Source organism: Hippocampus comes, unplaced genomic scaffold, assembly GCF_001891065.2.
Source record: "Hippocampus comes isolate QL1 unplaced genomic scaffold, H_comes_QL1_v1.1 scaffold51, whole genome shotgun sequence".
NCBI classification, from domain to species: Eukaryota; Metazoa; Chordata; class Actinopteri; order Syngnathiformes; family Syngnathidae; genus Hippocampus; species Hippocampus comes.
In genome coordinates this window covers 2119254-2146557 of record NW_017805497.1, presented here as the reverse complement: position 1 = coordinate 2146557, position 27304 = coordinate 2119254, and the positions used below count along the sequence as shown (strand labels likewise).

The 27304-nt window shown below is 39.3% G+C and overlaps 2 protein-coding genes across 2 annotated transcripts in view; one reads left to right on the top strand and one right to left on the bottom strand.

Annotated features, from left to right (window-relative positions):
- Positions 1-14181, bottom strand: part of tusc3 (tumor suppressor candidate 3) — a 43346-nt gene extending 29165 nt beyond the window's left edge. The window contains exon 1 of the mRNA XM_019876821.1: positions 14038-14181. Within this exon, the coding sequence (XP_019732380.1) occupies positions 14038-14142 (105 nt within the window). The 5' untranslated portion in view covers positions 14143-14181. The remainder of the gene's footprint in view (positions 1-14037) is intronic.
- Positions 14182-20165: 5984 nt separating this feature from the next.
- The window catches only part of sgcz (sarcoglycan zeta), a 208095-nt gene continuing 200956 nt past the window's right edge, over positions 20166-27304 (top strand). The window contains exon 1 of the mRNA XM_019876785.1: positions 20166-20723. Coding sequence (XP_019732344.1) covers positions 20685-20723 — 39 coding nt within the window. The 5' untranslated portion in view covers positions 20166-20684. The remainder of the gene's footprint in view (positions 20724-27304) is intronic.

Here is a 27304-nt window from a genome sequence, read left to right as displayed (position 1 = left end):
ACCCTCTACATTTTTGTGTGGAGGATTTACATCGGTGCAAACTCTCGCGATATTCACGTTGAGCGCGTGCGTCGTTTGCCCTGTCGTCTGTCAACAACATTGAAACATGGCGGCGGCCGCGATCTCCGACGACAGTTTAAACCGCGTTTTCTGTGTTACAGTCGAATGCTCGCACTGTAATGTTAAGAAAATAGCATCCATTGATGTATCGAAAAAATTCAGCGAACTATTTGATGAACACCGCGGGCCGAGTAAAAACCATGGGTGGAGGAGGACGGCGGAGGCGGCGGCGCGCCCCGGCCCCCCGAGTCCGGAGCGGGGAGAAAACTAAATAGGTAGCGGCGGGTTCAATGTCTTCTTGTTTTATGTTTTATGGTTATTTTGTTTAAATTTTTGATGGGAAAAAAAAAGATTAAAAAAAAAACAAAAACTTTGTCCGACCTACCGACCCTATGCTGAAATTTCATGTTACCGGAAACACACTATCTTTTTTGTTTGGCCTTATCAAATGTGAACTGATCTTTTTTGTTAGAACAGTAAATTGTGTTCTTAACCTAACACACAAACGATTATGTTTCCATGTTTTTTCCTGAACACAACATGTCCAGTAAATAATGGCATGGGAAAAAAAGTACCGCTATGTGCACATTACGATTCAATAAGGTGAGGCCTCCAGAGGCAGCAATAACCTCAACCAAAAACATGTCATTTAATAAAACACAAAAATTCCTAGTCATGTGACCTTCAAAACATGTGCAAGAACCTCATTGATGGATGGAAATGAAGGAATGAGCGTAGGTGGTGCGCACCAGCGTCATGGTTGTACGCTGAGGGTGAGAAAAGTGAGCTTATTGCCCACACACGCAGCTTCAAGGGAACATTGCTGGCCAGGTTTATGAATTATAAACAAACATTTTCTAACAATCAAAATCGAAAGCAATCAATCACACTGTAAATTGAGAAGTGATAGACTGAAAACATCCATTTCTCTCATGTGCACTCTGAGGGTCGGATGCAAATGAAATCCTTTAATTCATCTAAAATCCAGACCATTGAAAAATCTTAAATTTGCTTTATTAAACACACTTCTCTCACTCACTCTCTCACTGTTTAACTTAATATTGGGTAGATTTAGATGGATGTGCCTCTTTGTCTGCTGTCGCTGCGTAGCTTAATGAAATCATTGGACCACCTACAGTTGACCCATGCTGCTTGAATTACTACTGAGTAGAATGCAAAATATGTTTATATTGTTTGTGTGATTACATAGAGTGCAGATTATGAAGAAGTTAACCAAATATAAAAAAATAATAATAATAAATAAAAAATTGAGAACTGGTTACTATTTTGACTGGCGTGTAATTTATTACAGCCTGGAAATGTTCAAAAATATGACTTGTTTATTGTCATTATAAGCAAAGCATAATCCTTGAGGAAATGTGTTTACATTGTGTGGCTACCGTAATACAGAATAATTTCTTGGTCTCATCCTTCAAAATAAACAGTCGTGGTCAAAACACAGATTCCGTTGTTAAGAAAATGGGCAGGTCTCAAGCATTCGTAAGGCGATGCAGAATATATTTGACTCCTGAACTAATTCAAATGATATTCAAACTTCAAAGAATAAGGCAGCTTGGCTTGCTCTCCGGTGTCCGTTTAGAACAAACATCAACACTATGCATTCCAGTTTAGGATGGTGAAAAGTTGAAGATAAAATGACAGTTGCACTGCTCCTCTCAACATGGAAGGTTCCACAATTTAAAACTCCCTCATGGAGGGACAATCAGCTGAAAGACAATTTAGAGTCATATGAATATGACACAATAGAGGCAACACTTCTTACTTCAGAAACCAAATACAAATTACTTGAAGCAAACAGTTGACTACAGAAAAATGGAAACATGGAATACTTTATCACTGTCAATGACCAAAGTGACACGGAAATAACTCTTCAAAAGTCAAACAAAGAAACATCTGGGAATGTAACTGTCGGATGTCCAAGGAAACTTTTGATGTTGTTTATAAAATGATGTTCTCATGGAATATAGGATTTAATCCATATTGCTCCCCTCCCCCCATGTCCCTTTTATTTTTAATGTATACTGTTTTTGTATTTTCTTTCGAAAAGAATGTTTTTAAAGTTATGTACCGTTTTTTTTACAAGAGGACCCCAGGAAGGCGAGCAGTGCCTAAGGGCCCAGCTAATGGGGAGCCTAATGAATAAACAAATAATGACATATTTACACATGGACATTTTTTTTATGAGTCTGATCTAATGCTATCGCTAACATATACAAGAAATGTACAATAAATAACTAAATAAAAAATGATAATAATGCAAATTAAATAAAAAGAAAACTGCCATGCCTGGTCTGGATTCTCATATCTGCTGGCCTTTCAAACTGACCCTTGTTTTTGTGGATTTATTTTCAAACCAAGCTTTTGATTTCTTTTTATAAACCAAGTCTTAAAATTTCTGTCTTTGTTTCACTCTTGCTTTTTTGTTGTGCTTATAATTAGGTGTTCTTCCACATGTAGGTGTCTGCCTATGCATTATGTTTTCTCATCCTCGTTTTTCCCTCCCCTCCTTTCTCTTCCTAAATAGTCTTCAAACCATGCGATGAAAGCTACGTCTATTTGACTGAGCGCACACCCGATACGGAAAGATATTTCTGGGCATCACTGACAGAAACACAGCTCCATTTATATGTGGCCACAAAATGTTTAAAAAAAAAAGAAAAAAAAAAGGAAGAAAATAAATTAGACAAGATCATCCCACTCGGGGGTGATGGGCAGGATGGCGTATGGACAATGGCAGTGGAAAAATGCTTTGATTTAAAGTATTTGTTATTTGCCAGTGAGGATGACAAATCCCCTCCCTTCGCTGACAGCTCATGTTATTTCTGGGAATGGCAGCTTGTGGGACTTGAAGCCGGAATATGAAGTTTTGTTGTAATTCAATGGAGGTGACAGATGGAAACAATAACTCACTGAGACAAACTGACAAGAAAATGCAATTGGCATATGGTTAATATCTCAAGATCACCCCAGTGCCTTCAACCGCAGGCATTCAGTTGGATCCTGAAATGTGTGCGACAACAAGCAGGTCCAATACAATCTGTTCCAGGGTGATGGTGGAACTCTTAATTGATGTGTCATATCAGGAGATGATGAAAATTGAAAAATTGGGCTCCAGAAACAAACTGTTGGTCCCATTGAGATGAAGAACATATTTTTCAAGCGAGACCAGGGGCCTCTTTTATCAAGCATGCCTACCTACAGACGTGTGCGTAAAGCGTGCATACACACATTCGCATTCAAAGTATGGGATTCATCAAAATGGACTTGTGCGCAAGGATGTGGGTACATTTATGCACAGCTCTCACCATGCATACATACAAAACCACAACAGTTAGAACGGCAACACACTCGACAGTCATCACTAACAAGCCGAAATGAAACAAAAGGATTCCCAAAACATAGCTTGAGCCATAGGTTAACACACACACATTTCGATGGAAGCATGAATACACAATGAATTCAGCTAGCTGAAAAGGAAATGATTTCCTTCAATGAATGCATAAACAAACTGAGTCCTGACAGGTTAGAGGAATTAACTGATGCACGATTCATTAATTCTACAGATTCGCTATGGGTGTGTGCAGGGGCGTGGTGGCCATCGGGAATTTCAGGAGCTTTCCGTATGTCCGGTTCATTCTCAGCCGAAATTCCAGCGCAGCTTCATCACTGATGTACGTATGTGCTCTATAAATACAGTTGAGTTGAGTATGACAGCTGTCTGCACGTCTTTGAAATGCAGAATGGTTTGTACTTATGAACTGTCTAAATGTAACAAATTTAACTAACTAAACTAAAAATAAAACTGTTCTGAACACTCTTTGACAAACGAGGCCCTTGGCCAAGAAAATCAAAGTTACGTACATAAAAAGAGAGACAAAGTACAATTTACACAGCAAAACATTTTTGACTAAACTATCTATGAGTTATAGCTATGAATACATTGCTGAAACAGCCAAGATAAAACTTTAACATTCTGAGGAAGCTGTTTCCATCTCTTTCAATTTTGATTTAAAAACATTCAAGGCCAGCGGGGGGGTCATACGAGTATTCCAGTGAGTGAATCTGCATGTCGCCATCACAGGCCATCCTGAGAGTACCAAAAAAAAATTGTACCAGAGTAGCACCAAAGAGAGAAGCAGAAGATTTCTTCGTTAATATAAAACACACACACACACACACACACACACACACACACACACACACACACACACACACACACACACACACAGTAGTTTAAAGCCTTACGCAGAGTGTTAAGAAGCTTTGTGCCACCGTTTAATAGAAGATTTAACATTTAACTGTGACAGGCAACATGGACACCCACCACAACCCCCTATACACAGCGTTACAATATTGATCCACATTAAACCTTTCAATCAAACATTGCAGTCAGCACTGTGTGCGTGTGACTGCCTGTGGTAGTGTGTGTCAAAGTGTAGTTATAAATTTTGATGTGAAGCTGAGTGAAAGTTTTCGTGTGTGTGTGTTCATTCTATGAAGTGCCGCAGTAACACAGCGCTGTCTGGGAGGATAAGAGTGTGACGTCTTATCAGCCAAAAGCCAGACACACACAAATACACAATCGTGATCACACACACACACACACACACACACACACACACACACACACACACACACACACACACACACACACACACACACACACACACGAGAGATAGTGTGCAAAATAGGAAATCACACTCACTCATCATATCAGCTATATAGTAACGCTTGACATTTGTCTCCCTTTAGGAAAGGGGTGTTGGGGATGTGTGCAACAGGCAGGACGAAAGAAGGAAAGGAGTAAAGGCCTGGGGGACAGGGCTGCAAAGTAAGGGCTGAAGGATGAAAATGCAAAGGTGATGAGGTCAGTAGAAGTGATGGTGAAGGATAAAGTGGATAAAAGAATGGTGTTTTTTCTTTGGTGCCCAAGAATAATTTGGAGAAGGTGGCGTGACTGAGTACAACACAGAATGGCTAACCATGGGCTTTTAGTAAAACCAGTAAACTATCTTAAAGATCTTATTTTGGAAAAGTCACATGAGAAACGGGGACAGGGAGGACGTCACAGCAGACAAGACTAGCCATAGGGACTTGGAACAAAAGCCATTCGGGGACACCGGTTGATCACCAAAATATTTGTATATTTTCATCGGAAATAATTGACAATATAGATGTGTGACGTCATTTCTAGTCAGACGTCAGAGCCTTTGTGAAACATAAGAACGTCAAACGTATTAGACATTAGGCTTCCGAAACAGGAGATATCATCAGGATACCCTGACAGAAGGAAATACGGACACAATCTTCACTTCTGATTTATGGCCGGGTGACGTTAGCCCTGTTAGCTTTATTAGCTCATTTTAAGTCATACACAGTGGTCACTTGTTTGACTTTTTTTTTTACACAGCACTTTTTCACATCACAGTACTTGTGAGTGCACTTTATGAATCCTTATGAGATTGTGAACTCTGAGAAGAGGCCTTTATTATGCAAGTTTGAATAAATGAATGCTTTAACATGATATGCTTATTGTAACTCTTAAAGTACATGTCCTGTAAAGGAAAGTGAGTCAGTTGAATTTACAGAAGACATGCAGGGGATCACCTCTGCCTCAATTTGAGCCAAGAAAAACCCTGTTCAATGCATTCATTGTTAATCATTTGATGCCATCTGAATTTACCACCTGTGAGGTGCGAAGGACAGTAGGTAAAAGTCATCCATGGCGCCAGTCTAATTTTTCAGAATAAATGTTGCAAAAGAAAAGCCATATAAAGCCAAGGAAAAAGCAAAAGATCATTATGGTTACAGAACTCTCAGGTAATGTCACACAAGATCGTGGTTCAAATGTTCTGTGGCTGTCGAAACGTATTTTTCCAAAGGCTAGATTCCAAAATGTATGACTTCAGAGGTTTTCCACGATGCATTGACCATAAAACGGTAGATACAAGTACAGTACACAGATTTTGCCTGCCATTGAACTGAAAGCAGCATGACACAAACCGAGGATTACTTGTGGTGCTGAGGACGCTTCACCACAGGTGCCCAAAACAAAGCAGGTTGCATCAATTTGGTGTAAACCCGTCAGGAGGACTAACTGTTAGGGTGTGTATATTTTTTTTTAATGTTTCCATCAGAAAAAGAGCAGCACAGAGAGGAGAGGGCAGCAGTGACTCATGCAGGAGGGAAGCCACAAGCAGCCCATAAAAGTGAGTAAAGGGATGCTGAGGATGTCGCAGCGGCCGGCGTGTCATAGTTTATTCATAGCCTTTTTACCACTTATACTATCTGTGTTTTCCCATTGTTTTCGGAATATACTATATAATAATCAAACAATGTTAAATTCAGCTATACTGTAATTTGAAAAACAAGCTTGTCTTTATTACTGGCAATTTCAATGCATCTGTCAGTTGTTTGCAACGGTATGGAGTAAGGATACCATAAGATATCATATTTTGGTGCACCTTAGTCCGAGTCACTTGATTTTGGGTATCTGCTACTGAGTCCTCATCTGAGACATCATCAATACTTTAAGAAAAAGAATAACAAAACAAATACAGCGCATCCAATTGGTCTGAGCTGTCTGATTTTTCTTTATTCAGAACTGGAGTCTGCAACCAAATCGGTCACAACTGTGACTTGTTTGTCAGCGTGTGCCAATAAGATTTTCATCGGGTCGCGTTTGTGCTCTACACTCCGTAGAGATTAAAATAACCTCCACCTTCTACAGAACAGTTTTAGGCACGCAAAAGTAGTGCTGTGTTTTTGTTGCTTGTCATTGAGATACTGTATCCATAGCTTTTTCATAGACCGCAAACCCGTGCGAGCAGGTACTGCCAGCGGCCGCCAATCTACATCCAGATCCACCTTTCAACGACGCTACGTCACGGCTCCGCTTTCTGCGGGCCAAGAAGACACAAGTATGTCACCACGCGTTTAGCTGCCATGGTGTCTCAGACAGATAGGTCCCATGAGCGATTAAAAACGTGCTTTTTTTTTTTTTGGTACAATACAACCAATGGTTCTTGATTGAACCATTTTTTCTTGATAAACCATATTTGTTTCTTCATCTCACAACCAGAAGAACTTGTTAAGGAGGGGGATGGTATACTGCAAAGACGCTGCAAAGTACAGCCTGCGAGTGATAGATATAATTGAATTGAATTGAATTGAATTGAATACAACTTTATTGTCAAATGTGCTGTAATCTTATCGGAGGTGTTACATGATCATTCATTTTAACAAAGTTAAGCCACACTCATCTGCATTGCAGCGCATTAAGCATTTCCGATGGAAAGGTGAGAATGGTAACATGTTTCCGGTCTTTGGACATAACATGGGTGAGAGGGAGGAATTACAGAGGAGTAAAGTATCTTGGAAGCCATCAGTCACTCAGAGAACAACCCTGGTACTACTACATCAATAATTCACACAAGTACACCTAATGAGTACGATCCAAACAAATCACGCCTGAATTACCGCTGCTTTTTAGCTGTAGCTTGACTTGGATTGTCACTAAAGTGAGGGAATGAAGGGAGGCGATGCAATATTCATCTCTTGAACACTTGAAACATACAAATGTATTTTAATGAGCAGAAAGGGATGGAGAGAATCAACAGAGACTGACTGAGAATTGGCATGCATGCATAAGAGAGGAGCGAGACGGTGGAATACTAAAAAAGACCGTTTCACAACAGACAAAAGAAACTGAGGCAGAAGAAGGAATGGAGAGGAAAAAGTCGTGAAAGGAGATTCTGTCCTTCATTTTGTAAAATAAGCAACTGATGCTGAAGTGCGGGTGATAAGTGAACATTCACAACAGCACCCACAAATCCATGGAACCACAATTCAAGTTTTCCACACATCACAATCACAGTCACTGCCTTGTCTCGAAAATGGACTTTAAAGCGGGGGCGGAAGCAGCTCAGCTTGGAAAGACTTTTAGCCGAAAACAAGGAAATGGGGACTAGTGGAGGTGCAAGTCGGCTTCCTAAACATTGTCGAAGTGACAAAGCACCCCCAAACTTCTACCGTGTTCCTTTTTGATTGGATTCAAATCCCCTGAGGGATGGTGAGACATAAACAAGCAGAATAAAAACACATTTTGTAGATGCACGTTAGCGTTTCAATTAATCGTTTCATGTGTTGTTGATAGACAACGGTGTGTTTAATTATAGGAATAATCGGGCTACTCTCTTGGCAATCATCAGGAAGAAAATACATTAAAACATAAGACATGACTGACCGCAGGATAGAGAAAAATAAGTAGATCATGTGACATAATCTGAAGGGGCCTCAGAGTGACCAGCGTCTACAAGTACAGACTAAAAACTCGGCTGCCGCCAGACGTCTTAAAGGGTGAAAGGGCGATTCCTATGACCTGAATAACAAAGGTTGAACAGAAAGAGGAAATTACCGGCACAGTAAATGTATTTACCAGTCTCATAGATGATCCAAGCAACTACTGATCCGTCCCTCTCCTTTGCACAAATTCTAAGATAAATACAACCATATAGACTTGAAACCCCTTCAACTGCCAACAATCTGTTGGAACAGTTCAACCACATCTAATCTGAAATAATGAGTTATTTCAGGATACTTTTGAACATGTTCCCAAGATGTTTGACATTTTGGGAAATACACAACTTCACATCATTGACAGGTACAGTGAAAGGCTAATTATTTTGTCATTAAATTAACACCACCTGACAAATTAAATTCTGTTTTGTGCTTCTGATGTCAAATTATTTTAGTAAGTCATTGTTTCGGATAAACTACGGTAGATATTAATAAAAAGTTTTTTTCTGATGTTTTTTAAATAGAATAATTTAGAAACAAACTTTTTATGTGTGATGAAAAAGGAGTAATTTTTCAATTGGTGGTTTCTGTGTTTACATAAAAGTCATAAAATGCAATAATATTCTGTGAGCCTTGAAAAATCAGTCAGAATGCTCTAAATTGGCTTGCACTCACTCAATAGGTTCTCTTTTTTCAAATGGCAAGCAGTGAAAGACCTATAGCACCACTATCGCTCGAGAGGAAATTATATTATACTCAACGTTTTTTTTTACTGAGAGCTACTTCTTGGGTACTGATGGATATGATGGGCTACTAGTTTGATATGCACTTCTGAAGCTTAACTACGTCAATTACAGGTTATTCATACTATGACTGCTGCAAACAATGAATAATAATAATAATAGACAAAACTGACAAAAATGACTTCGAGGGATGGGCCCAATGCATCGGGTACTTACGTTGGCGGCCAATACCAGTCACCGATACCAAGGTGCCTTCTTGTGGCCATTTTATTATCAGGAACATAAAGGGCATGCATGATTGACAGAATGTTTTTCCAAGTGAACTGTATCCATGTCATTTCTCTCATATGCCCATCAAGATGCATTTTCTTTTAACTGTCTTGTCTTTTAATAAGGACGATATAAATGCATTATTAATGTGTGGTACCAAAATGTTTATTTGCTCACTAAATTTCTTCAGGGCTGACAAGGGCGTTTTTCTCTTTTGAATTCCATCCGTGTCAATCCAGTCATATGACCATTAAGATGCAATTTCTCAGTGTATCGATGTTTCTAAGGTTTTTAGAGTGCATTTTTAGCTACTAATGTTACAGGTTTATTTGCTCAATTTGGGTGCTATGATGACTTTCTACATTACGGTTTTTCATGCATAAACGTATTTTACGCATTTACCTGCTTTCATCCCTTGAGGAAAAATAGAATTCTGTTATTATCCAGTGCATTCATAAGGTCTAGTTTTCCTGCTGAATGAAGCGAAGGCAACATGGTGCCCTTAGTTGCTTATAGTATTATCCAGAGTGCTATTACTCACCTCTTGTCTACTTTTACGTACTCATATGTACTTTATATTTATTTTCATATTTTGTATTATCGAATGGTTATTATATTTTATCCTTAATCCATCCCGCTTTATTATTTTTAAATCATTTTAAAAGTTATTAAATTTAAAAAAACTAATGACGTTATCAATTAATTATTGACAAATCATTAACTTTTTACTAGTGCAAATGGTGTACATATAATGTATTCCTTTAATAGACGAGGACTGTAGCAAAAACGTGAGAACAAAGTACCTATTAACATAACAAGGAAGGGCAAGGAAAACACTCAATTAAGTACAGGTCACAGATGAAACCAAGAGTCGATAGTGCTTGCACAGTGTGAAAGATTTCGAAGCCAACTCAGCAGGTTGCTTGGCCTATGACCTGAAAATGAAAGCCTTACTCTGTAGTTTATTAGAGCTTTATTTTAACGATTATACTGGTCCCTGGGAGCAGTATTAGGAACAGTACTTTGCAAACTCTGTCACTTTGTAAATATACAAGTCTCAAGATATCCATAATTCTACTTGTATCTGACTCGCTGCCTTGGATATTCTGTCCTCTCTTTGCCCCTTGCTGACTCCGGACGCCTCAATATAGGAAGTGCTTACATTGGTTCTTTATTTGTGCAGCAGTCAGCTTTAAGACAGAAACACAAAAAGCCAGATATAATATCTAGCAAAGTTGAGGTGATGAACGAGCATGTGTTGAAGGGCTGTAAATATTCTTCACCCTCCATGACTATATCCTCCATTTCCTGAGGGGTATACGACAGGATTTAGAGAGGCAAGGGTGTAGCTCTACTGCCCTAAGTTCCTTTTCAAAAATTTGTTTCATTTCTTTTCTGCTGTCTGTTAGAATCTCAATGCCGAACTCTCACCTTTTCCCTTTGGACTCAATTTTATCTTAAGCTATTACCCATACCTACATAAATCTTGGATGACTCCTTGCAAAGGATCTCCTGTCAGTAGACATCAAACTTCCAAAATCAAAAACATTAGTGGCCATTTTCAGCACACTCGGCCTGTCCGCCATGACCATCTTCCTTCGGTACACTTTTGTCAAGAGCAATTCTCCTCTCATACGTTATTACTAGGGATCTAACGACACCCAAACGTCACGCCCGATATCACAATATGAACCTCACGATACATGTGTGTCATGCATTCAAATTGGCACAGCGGCGTATATAACCATGGTATATGTATTTCACAATGCTGTATTCGGATGAAGCGGGTGAAAAGTAATGTTTTTTGTTTTTTTGACAAAGATGGGCTGGGTTTAATACCATAACATGACAAAGACAATATTGCAGCAATTTTAATATCGCCATATCGTCATTATCATTGCATCCCTCGTTGTTACTGCGCCCTAAAGTCAGACCAGAGCTCAAGAAATAGAAATAAACCTGTATTAATCGATGTACATTATTCTGCTTCTATTTTGAAAGCGGCATTTTTATTTATGAACATATGCTTGCTGGTGCAATATTCTATGACTGATATATTATTCAGATTAGTGGACTTGCTAAAGAATAATTTGCAGCAGGCCAGAAGGTAAATTCGCCTGCATCCACCCTCTTAATAAAACACCATCAACTTTATTACTGTGTAGGTACTGTTACGCATCAAAGCTCGTGAAATTGCTCAATGTGACTGTTCATTGTCACTGCTCACTGGCCACTTTTTTGTCATCGTCCTGGCCCGCTACATTCGCAGGATGCGGGATTGAAATGTTTTCTCTTTTAAACTACAACATCTTGAGTTGCCACATTAAGTCTTTTACTGTTCACAGAAAGTCGACTGACACAACCAATTGCGCTGTCTGGAATTGTAATTTCGCTCAAAAAACATAAATAAATCGTTTAGCCCTAGTGAAGCAGCATTTAGGGATTGTGCTGCACGCAAATGGAAAAAGCTGTCAACAGAAGTGATGTTTTTTGTAAATGCCTTTTTTTGGGGGGAAATTCTTTTGAATGTACTTTTCATTATTTGAAGCACATTGAGTTACCTTGTGTATGAAATGTGCTATATAAATAAAGCTGCCTTGCCTTGTCTCTATCATCAACTACTCAGTTTCTAAATGCTTTTCTAACAGCGAGTAGTCACTGCGTGGATTTATAAGTTCATTGTTTTTCTTTCAACTTTCAACTCGCTCTTAACCTATTCACTTTGTTAACTTGTTCATTCAATTATGTATGTACACATGAAGTGTTTTGTCAATACCTTCCTGATGCACCCCATTCTATTTGAACACTTAATCAGTGTTCTATTTATATGCAAAGTTAATTCAGAAGAACAGTGCTGATGAGGCAATGCAGCAGGGAAGTTTAATGCGATGGTTTTTGATTGACGATGGTTTGATGAATAGAAAATTGTAACAATGCCCGCGGTGGAGCTACCTTTTCGAACATATTTAAAATATCATGACAATGGAACAGTTTACTCGATCATTAGATGGAAACGTTGGAACAATCGATTATAAAATCATGATATTGCTTTGTTTTAAGACACCACGTATGCTTAAGTCAACGTAAAATCACACCGACATGCAAATAACCAATATTCACTAACAAACGCTGTAGGAACACATACATACAGGCAGCAAAACAATACTTCAAGGCACAAATTCTTCGCAATCTCTAAAAAATATATATATTAATAGCGTTCAATCGCAATGTTCTTATGTCATTATAAGTCTGTATCCATTGTACAGCACCACACTGCCCCTAACAGGCCAATGCGTGCAAACAACAAGCACGATGTTATTATTTATTGTTCTTTAATTGCTGTAGTATATTCTTATTTTACTTTGTTAATTATGTAGTTTCTCATTGTCCTTTCAAGTTATATTTAAAGTTGAGTTGAGTGTTCAAGGATTCAAGAAAGTTTACTCTCCTCAAAATTCATGGATACAAAAATCCTGAGACTTTTTTGTTTTAACAACACAAATGTCAACATGATATCGAACAAAATACGATATCCAAGCTACCAGGTTAACCCAGTAACCCCCAAGACATGTAAAAATAGAACAATACAATAAGATAAAAATAAATATGGTAATGACATAAATCAGATTATCATCAAATTAGACATGGTGCTTTGATCGCTTTGCTGACACATGGATAACTGGAGCACTTAGAAAGGCAATATGGTAAATTGACGTCATCCCAGCACACTGAGAGAACATTTTCAAGAGTTTGATGCAGTCAATGATAAGGCTATGAATTCGACTAGTGACCAGAAGTTAGCACGTCCCTGTGACCCAAATGCGGATATGTTGCGTACATACAGTGCATTGGTATGCAACCAATCAAATGGATACCCAAGGCAGAAAAAAAAAAACTCTCAGGCATTTTGTGTGTGTGTGTGTGTGTGTGGGGGGGGGGGGTTGAAATCAAGGTAACCGGATTGCTCAATAACTTCCCTACAACATCCCTACAACACTAAGCAAATGTAAATTGTAAATAGCGGACAGTTTAATAATTGTGTGGAGAAAGAATAATACTGTATGCTACACCACGCACCTAAACGGGGCCGAAACCGGAAATGAATTGTATTTTGTTAGCCGGGAGGAGTGGCCTATGAGATTAAAAGCAAGCGTCCCCAAAGTAGATCAATTAATCTTTGAAATGTTGCGGAACACTAGCAATCCAACGCCACATGACAGCACAACCAAGCCAGTGCATACACATTTTCTCTTTCACTTTTCATCCGTTTCAGAGTTAACGTTTGATTCACTCTTCTCAATAAACTGATTTACTGTGACAGTGGTAATATCCTGTAGTGCTTTTCCGTAAAATGAATAATATGTCCATCAAACCATCTTGCTGGCAATGGCCTATAAAATTCTATGAAAATCATGAAGACAGCAATACAGACAGCTTAATATACAACACACCGTAACCCATACAGTTCAGCTAAAATTCTGATATTATTTAAATAAGAAGCACCACATGAATGGTTTCTCGTCTCATTCAATTGTCATACAGTGTCATTGCTACTTCCGGTTAAACCTCGCTTGACGCACCACCGCGTATTCAACCTTCATCATCTATCGAAACAATAAATACATCCTGGGGGCGAAAACGTTACCTCTTTTTTCTTTTGCCCTCCTCCAGACGGCAGACACAGCATCAAAAGGAAGAAAACACACAGAACAGGGAGGTTAGCAAAGAATTTCATACATAGAGTCGCCATGACGGAAGGATGCTCTGGCAGCGAGACACGTCTGTGACAAGCAATTGGACGCTGCTTTGACCAATCGGCGTAAGGATTTTGACTCGCAAACGCTTCTGGGTATTGAAGTTTTTTATAATTATTCTTCCATCCATCCATCCAGCTCATTCAGTTTGGTTTGACTTTTAATTTTTTTTAGCCCAAAATAGGTTTTATATTTTAGACCACTGTATTAGAGTTATGTGATGTGATGCAAACACATATATAACCTTGCCCAATACATTCATAATATGAGCAGGAAAAAAATGTCAGAATTAGAATTGAGAGATTTTTGTGTCATTGTGATTTTTAGATCTGATTTGAATGAATGGGCCATCAATCACGGTGTGCAAAATGGTGTCTGCCGTCTGTGACAATTGAACACTCAGAGTGGCTGTTACCTGGGTATCATCGCATGACATAAAAGTAGACTATGAGATTGTACACAAAAGCAAACCAATGGATAATAAAATAACATTATCTCGTAAATTAAGATCAGTAACACACTTTTTAATTAGACTTGATCCTGCTTCTATTATCAGAGTGTGTTGAGCACGTTTCTGAATGTGCATTTTATTTAATGAAACCCCAACCGGTGATGGTATGATAAAAAATGGATTCTCAGGCCGTGTCCAAATTCACAGTCTGGGTCCTCTGAAGAACAACTTGTCAGCTGGGCACTTCAGAGGCTTCTCCTCATGTCGACTACATAAACCGTGGCAAATTTGGACAGGCTTAATATCTGTGTAAATCTTTATAGGCAGAGTCTTCCAAGCGCTGAAAAGGCAGCAACGTGAAGTCACGGTGCGACTCCACCGCACACGAGTGTCCAAATTCATACGGCCTTTGAGAATCAGCCTTCAAATCTGGCCTTGTTTCCATGGAGTCTCTAAAGGCTACAATGGAGCAGCTTTTGTAGCCTTCTTTGCTTCGCTCTTTTTCTCCGCCTTCCAACACAATCGTCAACGCTTAAAACATGGAGGACGCAAAGACAACCCTGTCTGCCTGGGGCTTAGAAGATGATTACGCTCCCAGAAACGCTTCTTCTTCTTCTTCTTCTTCTTCTTCTTCTCTCACATTTCCGGCAGTGTAGACGTTTCTTTGCTTCTTTTGGTATTACTGTGGTATTACGTATGAAAGAAGAGCGGTGCAACGTGGCCATGTATGAGCCCCAGTTACAGATGGGGTTACGCAAATGCAAATTTACACGTGGCCACCCCTCAGTAAAATATTTTGTCACCCTGGACACCCTAATGAAAAAAATTCTGTCTCCGCCCATGGGAAATTCCACAGAGGAAGACCTGAGCGTGGATTTTAACCCCAAGCCTCTTAACTTTGAGGGATAATATGTGCACTAACCACTCATCAAAGGTGCATTAAACAGCGTACTTCAACATAAATTATGAAGGCATTACAACTTCTTTGTACAAATCAGTACTGCGTTGATTACTATCACTGAAATAATTCATTGGTTTTATCCTTTGCACCCAAAGCTTTGAAAAGTCTCACTGTGATGACAAATTATGCAGAGAAGCTACCAACACTGTTGCACCACATTATATTTTCGAGATGGAATAAAGAGTATGTTTCTAGGTATCCAAAGGCAGCTTTTGTTTTCACTAACCAGTTTACAACATGCTGTATACCCGTGTCTCATTGTTCCTTTCATTTATAATTTTCCACATTTCCATAAGAGAAGTAAGTAAATTGCTTAGAAGTCTTTGTTTCTGATGAAGAGTTTTGGCACTGAAATGATGATTCTGGAACATTTGCATATGTGAGCAAGCACCTTGGGGGAACATGCCGAGTAAATGACAGACACAATTAAGGGACAGAAATTGTTTATTGTGTTTTAAAATACAAGAAGAAGCCTCGGGACATGGAGGCAAAAGAGAGACGTGGGGTCGGTGATGTCATGGCGCTGGCACAGGACCAGGTGACTGCATTTGAGGTCAGTTGCTCCCTTCTGAAAAATATGACAAAGCCTTTAGAAAAATGTCTCCCGAAAGACAGCATAATGTTTATTGAGAGTGAAAGCGGTTGAGCAAGCACAACATCAAAAAGGTGGGAGTGCAGAGGGGGGGAGATATTGAGAAAGGGTGGGATTGTGGGCGAAGCGTTAAGAGAGGTTGAGGAGGTTGAAGAGGGACAGTGTGAGAGGTGAGTATAAAAAAATAGAGGCAGAAAAACAAGAGAAGGCATATAGGGAAGGAGTGAGGCAGTCATGAATATGATGCTCGTTGTCTCTCACTGATTCCTTCAACAAAATATTCTAGCGTGTACTCTGGCATGTTGCTCAGTCGCCCCTCGTTATGTGCGTGTCTTCGTCAAGAATGTCATTTACATATGAATGTATTATTTTACACATCTGAAACAACATTCAAGCTACGCCACTGGCAAGAGAGGTAACAGCAAAAAGAGAATTCAGAATTAATGGTGATGTGTGCCCTCTTCCAAGCACAAAAATACAAGCTGTATAAAGGAAGAAGTGCTCTGATTAGTTTTTGTTGTTGTTGTTTATAGTTTCTAGGAATATACTACGAGGAGACCAGTGTTCCCCAGTTAGTTCTCAGTTTGGGCCAAAATATGTCAAGGTTGCCAAGTCCTGTGACTTGGAAACCTGTTGCATTCTTTTCTCAGATTTTTTTTTTTTTTAGATTTGTTCTCAGGACAAGTTTAATATTGTGTATGTGGATTTTATCAAATTTGATGGGTGGGATGTAAAATGCCCATCAATTCTGGAATGACCCATATGATCAAATCTGAGACAAACTGTGCTGGCTGTTTTTATTTCTTCAAACAGTGCATCTGAAAGCTAGGCCTAAACTACCACGCCAAGAAGTGCAAGCAAAGTGCAGGTAAAAGGAGGTGGAAAGGGGAACTTTTGCACTCGTGTAAACTTTTTTGAAATAACACAAATTATTGTGACATATCGTTGTCATGATTCGGTTTGGGACCAACAGTTGGCACTGTAGGGCTCTCCCTGCAGCTGCACACCTGTTGGTCATTATGTAATTAGTGTTTTAAAAAGACTCCCAGCCCGAACACTCGGTGTCGGGTCATTGTTGCTTTTTGCCGCTGTCATGTTTGTTTGTCAGTCATGTTTCGGTCATGTTTTTGGTCATGTTTTTGTTATTGATAGTTTTGAGCTTCAGTCATGGTTTTTGGTTGATACTTTGGACTTTGTTTGTTTAGGATTTAGTTTTCTGTGTTTTATCAATACACTTCTTCAAATACACCCTGCTCCTCCCTCTTGCCTGCTTTTTGGGTCCATCACCACCCCTCATCGTGACAATCGTCTTTTCAGCAATACAATTGTGGATCTTAGTTGAATCAAACAAAGCACATTTGTGTGTGTGTTATTCTTCAGAAATTTTGTAACTTCTGTAGTTATCACAGGACAAAGGTTTTTGATTTTGTGTTTTGATGTGGCTTCATTCGAAAGGCTCTCTCTCTCTCTCTCTCTCTCTCTCTCTCTCTCTCTCTCTCTCTCTCTCTCTCTCTCCAGCTCTTTTCTTCTCCAGTGTGACAAATGATAACATAAATACTCTGGTGGTCGGCAGGCGGCGACATTCTTACAAAGGTAAAAATAAGGTATACAGTACAATAAGGAACCACTCTAATTGTGTTACATGACATATTCAATCCTACGCACTCAGCTCAGCACATCCTACTCATGAGAAAGGTATTTATTTGTAAGTTTATGGAAATTTTATTCAATTATTTTCATCAAGCACTCTATTGCTTCTCGTGTTCGTTATCAAAACAAAACCCAAAGCTATAATAAAACTTGTAGGACTGTGTTTTAACACTTGATCGGAAACAACTCAGTGACATGCATTCAACCATTGGCAATTCTTTTTGAAGATTTTAGTTCGTAAAAAGATGATTCTGGCATTTGCTTTTATGTCACAGTAAGACTGAGTACAACAGTTATATAGATACATTTTTCCTTCATGCAAAATTTAATTCATCATGTTGTAAATTATCTTCTAAATATTAAGCATCTTTTCAATGTTTCAGTGAGTTGCCCATTGATTTATGTCGGCATTTTATTGTATTTCTAAATGTTGTTTTTCTTGCATCCAAAATATTCCCTTGGGAACGAAAGACATCCTGTCATCAACAGTTCTACACAATGAGAGTAGAGTGCAAATGTAGACCTTGACATTTATCAGTTCTTTAAATAATGTCGCTAGTCTGTTACATATGAACTGCTTGCAGTTCCTGAATTTCATATGGGTCATGAGACAGCAACCTTTGCAGAGCAGAAATTATTTACCGCAGTACACCATTGTAAAAGTTGAACTTGAATTATCATTTATAGACATGTATCAACTCTGAACATTTTCTATCACCTTATCCTGTTGAGACTTGCAGGAGCTGGAGTCTATCCCATTTGATTGACAACCTGGACTGGTTGTCAGTCAATCAAAGAACACAGACAACTAGCCACATTAACACTGTTACAGAGTGAAAACTGAACAGCACGAATGACAGACAAATGAATGAATCATGATAGCAAATGGCCAAATCGGTAGTGACTGATAATTAGATAAATTGCGCCCTATTTTTGTGCCAAACTCAAGTCTTGCGCAAAGCCATCTAAATTTTTTAAGCACTTGACTGTTTAAAGCCAAACTAAAATATTCCCATTGAAATCTAGTTCTTGATTTGAATTTTGCCTTACAGTACTTGTTCAATTGTCTTATAATCATATAAGGTCAAATTAAACATTTAATTATCTTACCTTGGCTGCCATCCTATGACAGCCATGAGGAAGGGGGCCTGCCATAAAGTTGAGGCAAAATACTGTTTGCCTCACCCTACACTTTATCTGTGGTTTTAGGTGTTCAGCAAAACTGGATATGTAACACATAAGTATAGTGTATTGTATAATTATTGAATACATTAGCCTGACTACAGTATATAAAATCAGAGACGTGCACGATGCAGGTCTCTGACAACAGTGTTTTGGAGATGTGAGGATAGACAATATAGTCAGATATAATAATGAACCTTGAGCTTCCCAAGAAAGGCGATGATGATTATGATGTACAGCAACAATATAAAGAGATTAAGAATAAAATGCTGAATCATTGAATAATTTATATTGCATTCACATTATTGCATTTTTAGGTAATTACTGACCAGCACCAACACATGTCTGTTCAGTAAGAAGTAAAACTCCATGTTACTGCCTGACTAATAATAAAGTGTTGTGTCCTCCAAACACATGAACTTATACCTGATGTTCGCTCACTGCTGTCAATCTGTATGTGACACCCAACAAACCTTCTCCGGTGGTTTGTTGTAACACAAGCACAAAGTTTGTTGTGTGTGTTACTCTGCAGCCTCTTTGTTCCCAAAAAGGGAAAGGAGCACACAAACAATCTTTTCAAATTAAGACGCTGGAAAGTGTGTACCTATTATTACAACATTGTCTCCTTGTTTGGGATGCATGTTCAAAACACATCTCAGGTAGCCACAGACTCAATTTGGTCAACGAGTTCCCAAGCTGTGCAAGACATTTTTAAATGCTATGGAGGTTTATGAATGTTTAGCAAAAGTAAGTGTTAACAATATAACAGCTTCTGGGAAACCAAAGCTGCTGTAAGAAATGACTCACATTACTTCCGGTGTCTTACAGGAAGCCACACCTATAATTGTTTCCAAGGAATAAGGTAGATAAAGTTTTGAAGTAAAATGTTTTCAAACCCGACAAAACACCAACCTGACAAATAAAGAGGATTTCAAAAGAAACGCCAAGCTAATTGATTAATTTTCTCATACTGTAACACAAACACACACAAACACACATACAAACTACAGTATATTATAGGTGATAGGAATAAAAATACACCGTACACAGCATTAGCCTGTGTCTGTCTCTCCTCTGTCTACCAACTCTGCCGTTCTTCTCGCATCGTCTCCTCAGCACCACAGCTGAGTGCCCACCCGCTCCCCCTTTCCTTTCCTCACTGACTCCCTCTCTCTGGCTCCCTCACATTCTGTTCTCTTCCTCATTTTTCGGGGAGAGCTGCTATCTCTGGCGGTTTGCCGCATGGTCGCTAAAAACTCATCTGCTTTCCGGACTCTTCAACACTGCTGCACGGACACATGCCACACGGATGTAACGGCATTCACCGGACCGCAAAGCAGCGGGTCACTGGAGATCGAGGCTTCATTCCTGCAGAAAGGGATTTCTCACTCCAATGTAACTGAGACCAAGAGGGGCGATAAGTGCGCATCCTCTGCACGCGAAGATTGAACCACTTGGCTGTATGACGGAGTCCAGATTTTAGCAACACGTCCGCGCAGGAAAACCAACTCCTCTGAGACTCCATTGTTGCGATCTAATCATGGCTATCGGGGAGATGTTGTAGCAGAGTTTGGCACTCCGAAGAGCATCCGAACTTTTCTCAATTTCTATTTATAGGACTATATACTATTTCCTTGTTTGGGTCCTCGCACGGGACTTCTATGCCGCTTCCCGAGTAGGCACAGCCAAATTCACCCCCCTCATGGAACGCTCAGCATCTTTGGATATAGAAGCGCTCAAGGTAAGCTCAGTCGACTAGTATGCGCTCACCCCGGGGACAGAGCGCTTCGACGCTCGGTAAATGGATGTATGGGTGGCCAGTTCGATGACAACAGTTTCTTTTTCCTTTCCTTGTTTTTCTCTTTTGGTTTTTTTTTTTTTTTTTTTTAACTTGACCTGCACCTGCAAGTGGGCACTCAGGTCACTGGGATGATGACATGTTAGATATTCTGACACACACACACACATTTAAAGGTGTGTGCTGGTGTGGTTCTCCAAACACGCTCATCATGCTCTGGTTTGGGCATAAATGGATTGCAGTCGTGGTATGTCAATTCAGTGCGTGGGGCGAATTTCAATAATGCTTGGCTTTCACAGAGCTGCTGTGTGCGTCGGTGGGATGCTTGAAGAACCGTCCGGAAAGGTCGGATGGGGCTGATTCTCAGAGGGTTTGTGTAAGAATTTAAGGGGAGTGAAGGGGGGGGGGGGAAATCCACCCCATTGCTGTTTTTGTCTCTCTTCCCGCACTCATGTGTAGTGATACTTCATACCACCAGTTCCTGATTATTATCAAGTGCAGTGCACAACACCCATTCGAAAGATATCACTTGTTGGTGGAGTAGGTGTGATGCTGTTTGTACTTTTGGCCAGAAAGGCTCTATACAGTATTTTTATATACTCTTTGAACATTATGGGGATAACGTTGGCCACACCTGCACAGTACACAATCTATTAAGATCAAATACAAAAGCTGTATCAAAATGTATCTGTCAGGTTTATCCAATTTGACACTCAGGAATAAAACACAAGGAGGAGACAGGAGACTCAATTCTGGTACCAGGAGGGAACGAGGAGAAGCGTTCGGTTTCAGTTCTCGGCACGTCACCCCTCACGATCTCCCCCTTCACCCCCTTATTTATTGGGAAATCTACTACATAGGTGTGTCCAACCTAAAGGGTGGGGGCTGTTGAAGACACACTGAACTTGTTTGACTATGTGTGTGTATGTGAGTGTAAATTACGTACATGTGTGCAATTGTTACAAAAACATCACGTTGCAGCTGGTGTTGATGGCTCCATTCACTGTCCAACCTTGCTCCTGTTTAGTCTTAACACTTATCTCTTCCCAACCACGTCCTCGGAAAGGTGGTTGCGTCCCTAAACTTCCACACAGTGCACTAAGCATTCTTGATTATAAATGTGAGTATATAAATATAATACAAAGGATTATAAATGTGAGTACATAATGATTAATATATTTTTATTAGAAGCATAAGCGTTCTTCATTGCAGGCATAGTCAATTAATGATTAGAGGCATAAGCGTTCGTCTTTGCAAGCATAATCAATTTATCATTGCGGGCATAAGCTTTCTTCTTTGCGAGCATAATCAATCAATCAATCAATATCAAAATAACAATAATAACATTAATAATAAGCGAATGTATGATAACTAAAAATAATCAATCTATCAGTATCCAAAAATAATAATAGTCAGAGGTAGGGCCCATTAATTTCCATTTATAGTGTTTAATATTGTGATTGCTGTGATGTTGAACTGTGCCATATTATATTGAGAGCTTTTCCCAACATTTTTATTTACCTGTTTAGCTAGGTCGGCAAAACAAAACAATTTCTAAGTATGATCCAGTGGAGTTCCACACTGACATATCTCTCTGAAGTTTGCCTGTTTCCCTAGGTTTGTGTGGGTTTTCTCCGGATACTCGGTCCTCATCCCTCATTCCAACAAAAAAACAACCAAAAATAAAATCCTTGCACTGAAGGTTAATTGAAGACTCTAGATTACTCATGGTGCGAATGGGAGTGAAAATATGGTTGTTATATGTGCCCCTCAATTGGCTCGTGAATGCACCCCAGTCCTCGTTTAAAATCAGCTGGGATCGACTCCAGCTCTGATCACCGGCGACCCTGATGAGGGCATGCGCTATAAAATAACACTGTCAATCCAAACTACCATTGTAAAGGCTTGAATTTAACACACAGCTCTTGTATTGGATGTCATTCGATTTTTGATGTATAGGTAAAGTGACAATACTGTCTTGTTTGTACTGTACAGTATATATTTGTGAGTATGTGTGAGGGGGTAAATATTAATCCATGCTAAAGTCAAAACATTTTCTCACTGAATAAAGCCCAAATTTGCAAAATTGTCTTTATAATATTCTTTGTCACGCATGCATTTACTCAAAGGAGCTATGAAATTTTAGTAACATAATACAATTAATTTCCAGCAGTAACAAGTTTACATTTTCCAGCTATAAGAAATAATGTACAGCATATTAACACATGGGTTTGGGACTTTGGTCTGATTTTACAGTGACACATTTCATGTGGGACTGCAACGCAGATGATAATGGTGGGAGGAAATGTTCCTTTTCTTTATGCCGCTTGCTGTTACTTGTAACTAACGATTGAATAAATCAGCAAATCGAATCGATGCCTTTCGCCTGGGGTTTGACATTTCAAGCAGGTTTTTATTTGATCATGTTTCTGGGAAGAAATTGACTTTTCTTTGGCATGCTGGTTGCACACACATGAGATGAAAATTGACACTCGAATTAAAAAAAAAAAAAAAAAAAGACCTCAATTGTGGGTCAGTCCGCTTGACCCAAGAAACTATTCTCTTCATTCCTGTACTATATTGATTGTCTTTCTTTCTCCTGATGCCACAATTTGCACTTGCGTTTGACATTTTAAATTGACATATTAAGTCGAAAAAATACTTTTTTTCAATATTTATTGCAGCATAGACTATTGTTACTTTTTGATTGCAGTGCAAGAGCTATCAATTGTTGAGTACAGAAACGTGTCAAGGCGAATAGGTAGCATTGCCAATGAATTTTCCTTTAAAACATTTCAACACAGTCATGTCACATACATTGTTTTTTTCTGTGAGTGTGTGTGTGTGTGTGTGTGTGTATGTATGTGTGTGTGTGTGTGTGTGTGTGTGTGTGTGTGTGTGTGTGTGTGTGTGTGTGTGTGTGTGTGTGTGTGTTCCACAAATGCAATCAGAGTATATGAACAAGGACAATTTTGGGGACGTTGGGATAACGCCACTTTAGATCCAATATACAATATTAAGGACTTTTTGTGTGTGCGTGTGATTGTGATTAAAGTGTCTCTGCTGGTAAATCACTTCAGGTTTCAATATCAGTTTGGGAAGTTTAGGTGTTATTGATGGCTAGAAATAGCTGGGCTGTGAATTCCATGTATTATCAAAGGCAGAATACATTTCTGCCAAAATGAAGATTCAGATCAAGTTATATCAGCAAATATAAGTTTAAGTTGGTACTTGAAACCTCAAGTTTAGTCCTTAAAAAGTTCTTAAATAGCTGAAATTTTTCATCTCCTCATTGCTGATTTCACAGAAGGTTGACACATGCAGACTTGATTGCGCAGGCAAACAGATGGAAAAGCGGATCTGTGAAGCGGGCACAACAAGGATTGCATCCTCCAAATGTGCCGAATTTTTCGCACAGTTCATTTCACCCATTGTAGGAGTACTATATGCAAAGATTTAACACGGGCAAGGTGATTTATTAACCCTGAGACAAATTGTGCCGGCTGATTTTGGCTGATCGAGCATCTGAAGGGCAGGCCCAAGTAGGTTTCAGTAATTCCATTTTGCAACTTCTAAATGATAAATGAATAAGGGCCAACATACAGCCAGTCACAAGAAGATGTCATGCCATGTCACGTACGACAAAACTCCTTTCAACTCTGCATTTCCTTGCATATGGGTGACTTTGGTACACTGCGACATGACAATTGATGTTCCCATACTTGCCTTTCCCAGAGCTCTTTTCCAGGTGTTGCATTATCATAATAATATCTGTGTTTGTGAAAACAAAAGCATTTCAAGAAAGGCGTGATTAACAGCCAACTGCTTGCTGTACCTGGAGCGCCAGAAGGAAAAGATCAGCAACAGCAGTGACATGAAAAAAAATCCGCACGCACAGCGGGCCACATTCTCCCGCATACTTTTAAGTATTTATTTATTTTTTTTACATGCCTGGCTTGCGCGCTTTCGATTCGCTCATCCATAATTCTGACACACCCACTGTGCGCAAAAGGCTGATGTGCTTATTAACTCGGCGCGAGTCGTTCCTCGTCTGAGGCTCGCCTTTATTCCCAGATTGTGGAGTTTTCACGAGACATGCGAATTCCATTAATATCTCTTTGCAAAATATGTCACCAACACATCCAATTCCATCACTAAAAATTTAATTTCACCCTCGTGTTACTCCCCCAATGTTCCATGATGGAGACTAAAGTTTAAAACTCTCTTTCCACCAATTTTTACACCATTTGCCAACTTCGTATGCAATTTGTTAGAGTGAGTCACACACAAATTAGTTCCCACTGCAGTGATTGTGATCTTATTAAAAGTTTTTATTTTTAGGAAATTGTATTGAGATATCTACAAATGCCAGGCCTAAACACATTGTTTACAAAAAAGTTCCACTTTGATACCTGTTATCAAATGTTTTAATTTCTAGTGTTAAATAAAAAAGGTCAAACTAAATTAGAGTTAAAAAGGATATATATATATATATATATATATATATATATATATATATATATATATATGTAGTTTTTTTTTGTCTTTTAAATCCATTTTCAGTTTTAGATAGTACCCTCAGTGGGTGTTGGTCAAAATATTCCTAACTTGCCAAGTCAAGTTTCAGAACATCCAAATGATGGTTAGTTACCCATTAAATTGGCTGTAAAAGGATATCGCCTTTTAAATCACAGCCAGTGAGAATCAACATTCGCATGGTGGCTGTTTATCCACCAAGGTTTCTCCCCCCAATATTCAGTAGCCACTCGAGGCTAGTTCAGTCATGCGTTTGTAGGCACTGAGCATCCAAAAACGGAGCAATTAGAGGTTCAGTGATTTTTTTTTTTCCAAGGGCACTTCTGAATGAGTTGCACAACAATGATGGGGAATAAAGCTCTAAAACCAAAACTAGTCTAACCTCAAGTTGAAATGTGTTGTGCAAATGAAACTGTGCAATGTGAAAGTAGCCCAATTTGTAAAGGGCTGCATTCTACTCACGAGGAAGGTTGACATCCGGTTCTTAACAAAGCTAACGTGTGCTGTTTTGTACATTACTTTATTGATAATGAGCCGTTGCAATTAAAAATTAAAGGTCTTTTACTTTGCACATGAATAAGCTAAATGACTGGCATACTAACACAATTTTCACCAAGTATGCATGCATTATTGTTTGAGAGTAAAGCGTTTGTTGTGTCCTATCCAAGGATTAACAGAACAGAAGAGAACAGATTTTTGTCGTTCCTGGAAATTTCAAAGTGAAGGACTTTGCGAAAGCTGTACAATGATGCACTTTCCAACCAGAGAGCAAATATGATGGCATTGAACTTGGCCCTAGAGGGTGGGGGAGTTGGGGGTCTGTAGGACACTCTAACTAAAAATAGGTTGTTGGGGAACACTGTGCGCACACATTACTAAGCAGTACCTACCGCTCTATCGACTGCACACACAGTAACGTACTTTTATGCCGATATGTTAAATGTGTGCTGCTGAAGTGTTGAAATTAGTCAGTGCACTGAGTTAGCTTTCAGTCATTACCCAGAGAACATGTGAGAGGACCCTACTCACTTTTCTATTCGAGTGGTCGGCGTTCTGGGTTGGGTGGTCGTTGGGAGGGTGTTGACGGGTAAGTGGATAGGATTAGCTACCTGTTAAAAAAAGGTAGTTAGTAATAAATGAATGAATATGACTACAAATGAACCAAATAGGCCTACACCCTCTTCTAGCTGATTGGTATACAGCTCGCTATCTGTGGGGGGAGGAGCAAATTATTGATGTGACCACGAAGAACTTGATAAGCATTTTAAAACAACTGAAACGGTCCAGAGCGCAGGGAAAGAAAAAGAAAAAGGTCGAAAAAAATTGAGAGAAAATGGAGACAGACAAGTTGTTGGTGTTTTGGGTTTGTCCAATTAGGTATTGCAACACCAAGCAACCTGCATGATTTATTTGACAGTAACGATACAGTCATGGAATGAAGAAAATGTTACATTTTATATTTTAAATTGTGACTTGTTTCAAATTAATGGTTATCTTAAAACATATGCTATTCGACTTCTTTTAGGGCGGCACGGTGGATGACTGGTTAGCAAGCCAGCCTCACACTGCAGAGGTGTTGGGTTCGATTCCGGCTCCAGCCTTCCTGTGTGGAGTTTGCACATTCTCCCTGTGCCTGTGTGGGTTTTCCCTGGGTACTCCGGTTTCCTCTTACATTCCAAAAAACACACATGGCAGGCTAATGGGACAATCTAAATTGTCCCGAGGTGTGATTGAGAATGTGAATGGTTGTTTGTCTCTGTGTGGCTGGCAACCAGTTCAGGATGTCCCTCGCCTACTGCCCGAAGATGGCTGGGATAGGCTCCAGCACGCCCGTGACCGTTGTGAGGAGAAGGGGATTAGAAAATGGTTGACTTCGTTTGGAAGTATCGATAGAGAGGGGGCACTATGGAGCATCACATTGGTCAGACAATTGTGCATTTAGACTGCTACAATAGCTTAACCAAAGCACTGTGATTCATTTAAATTTG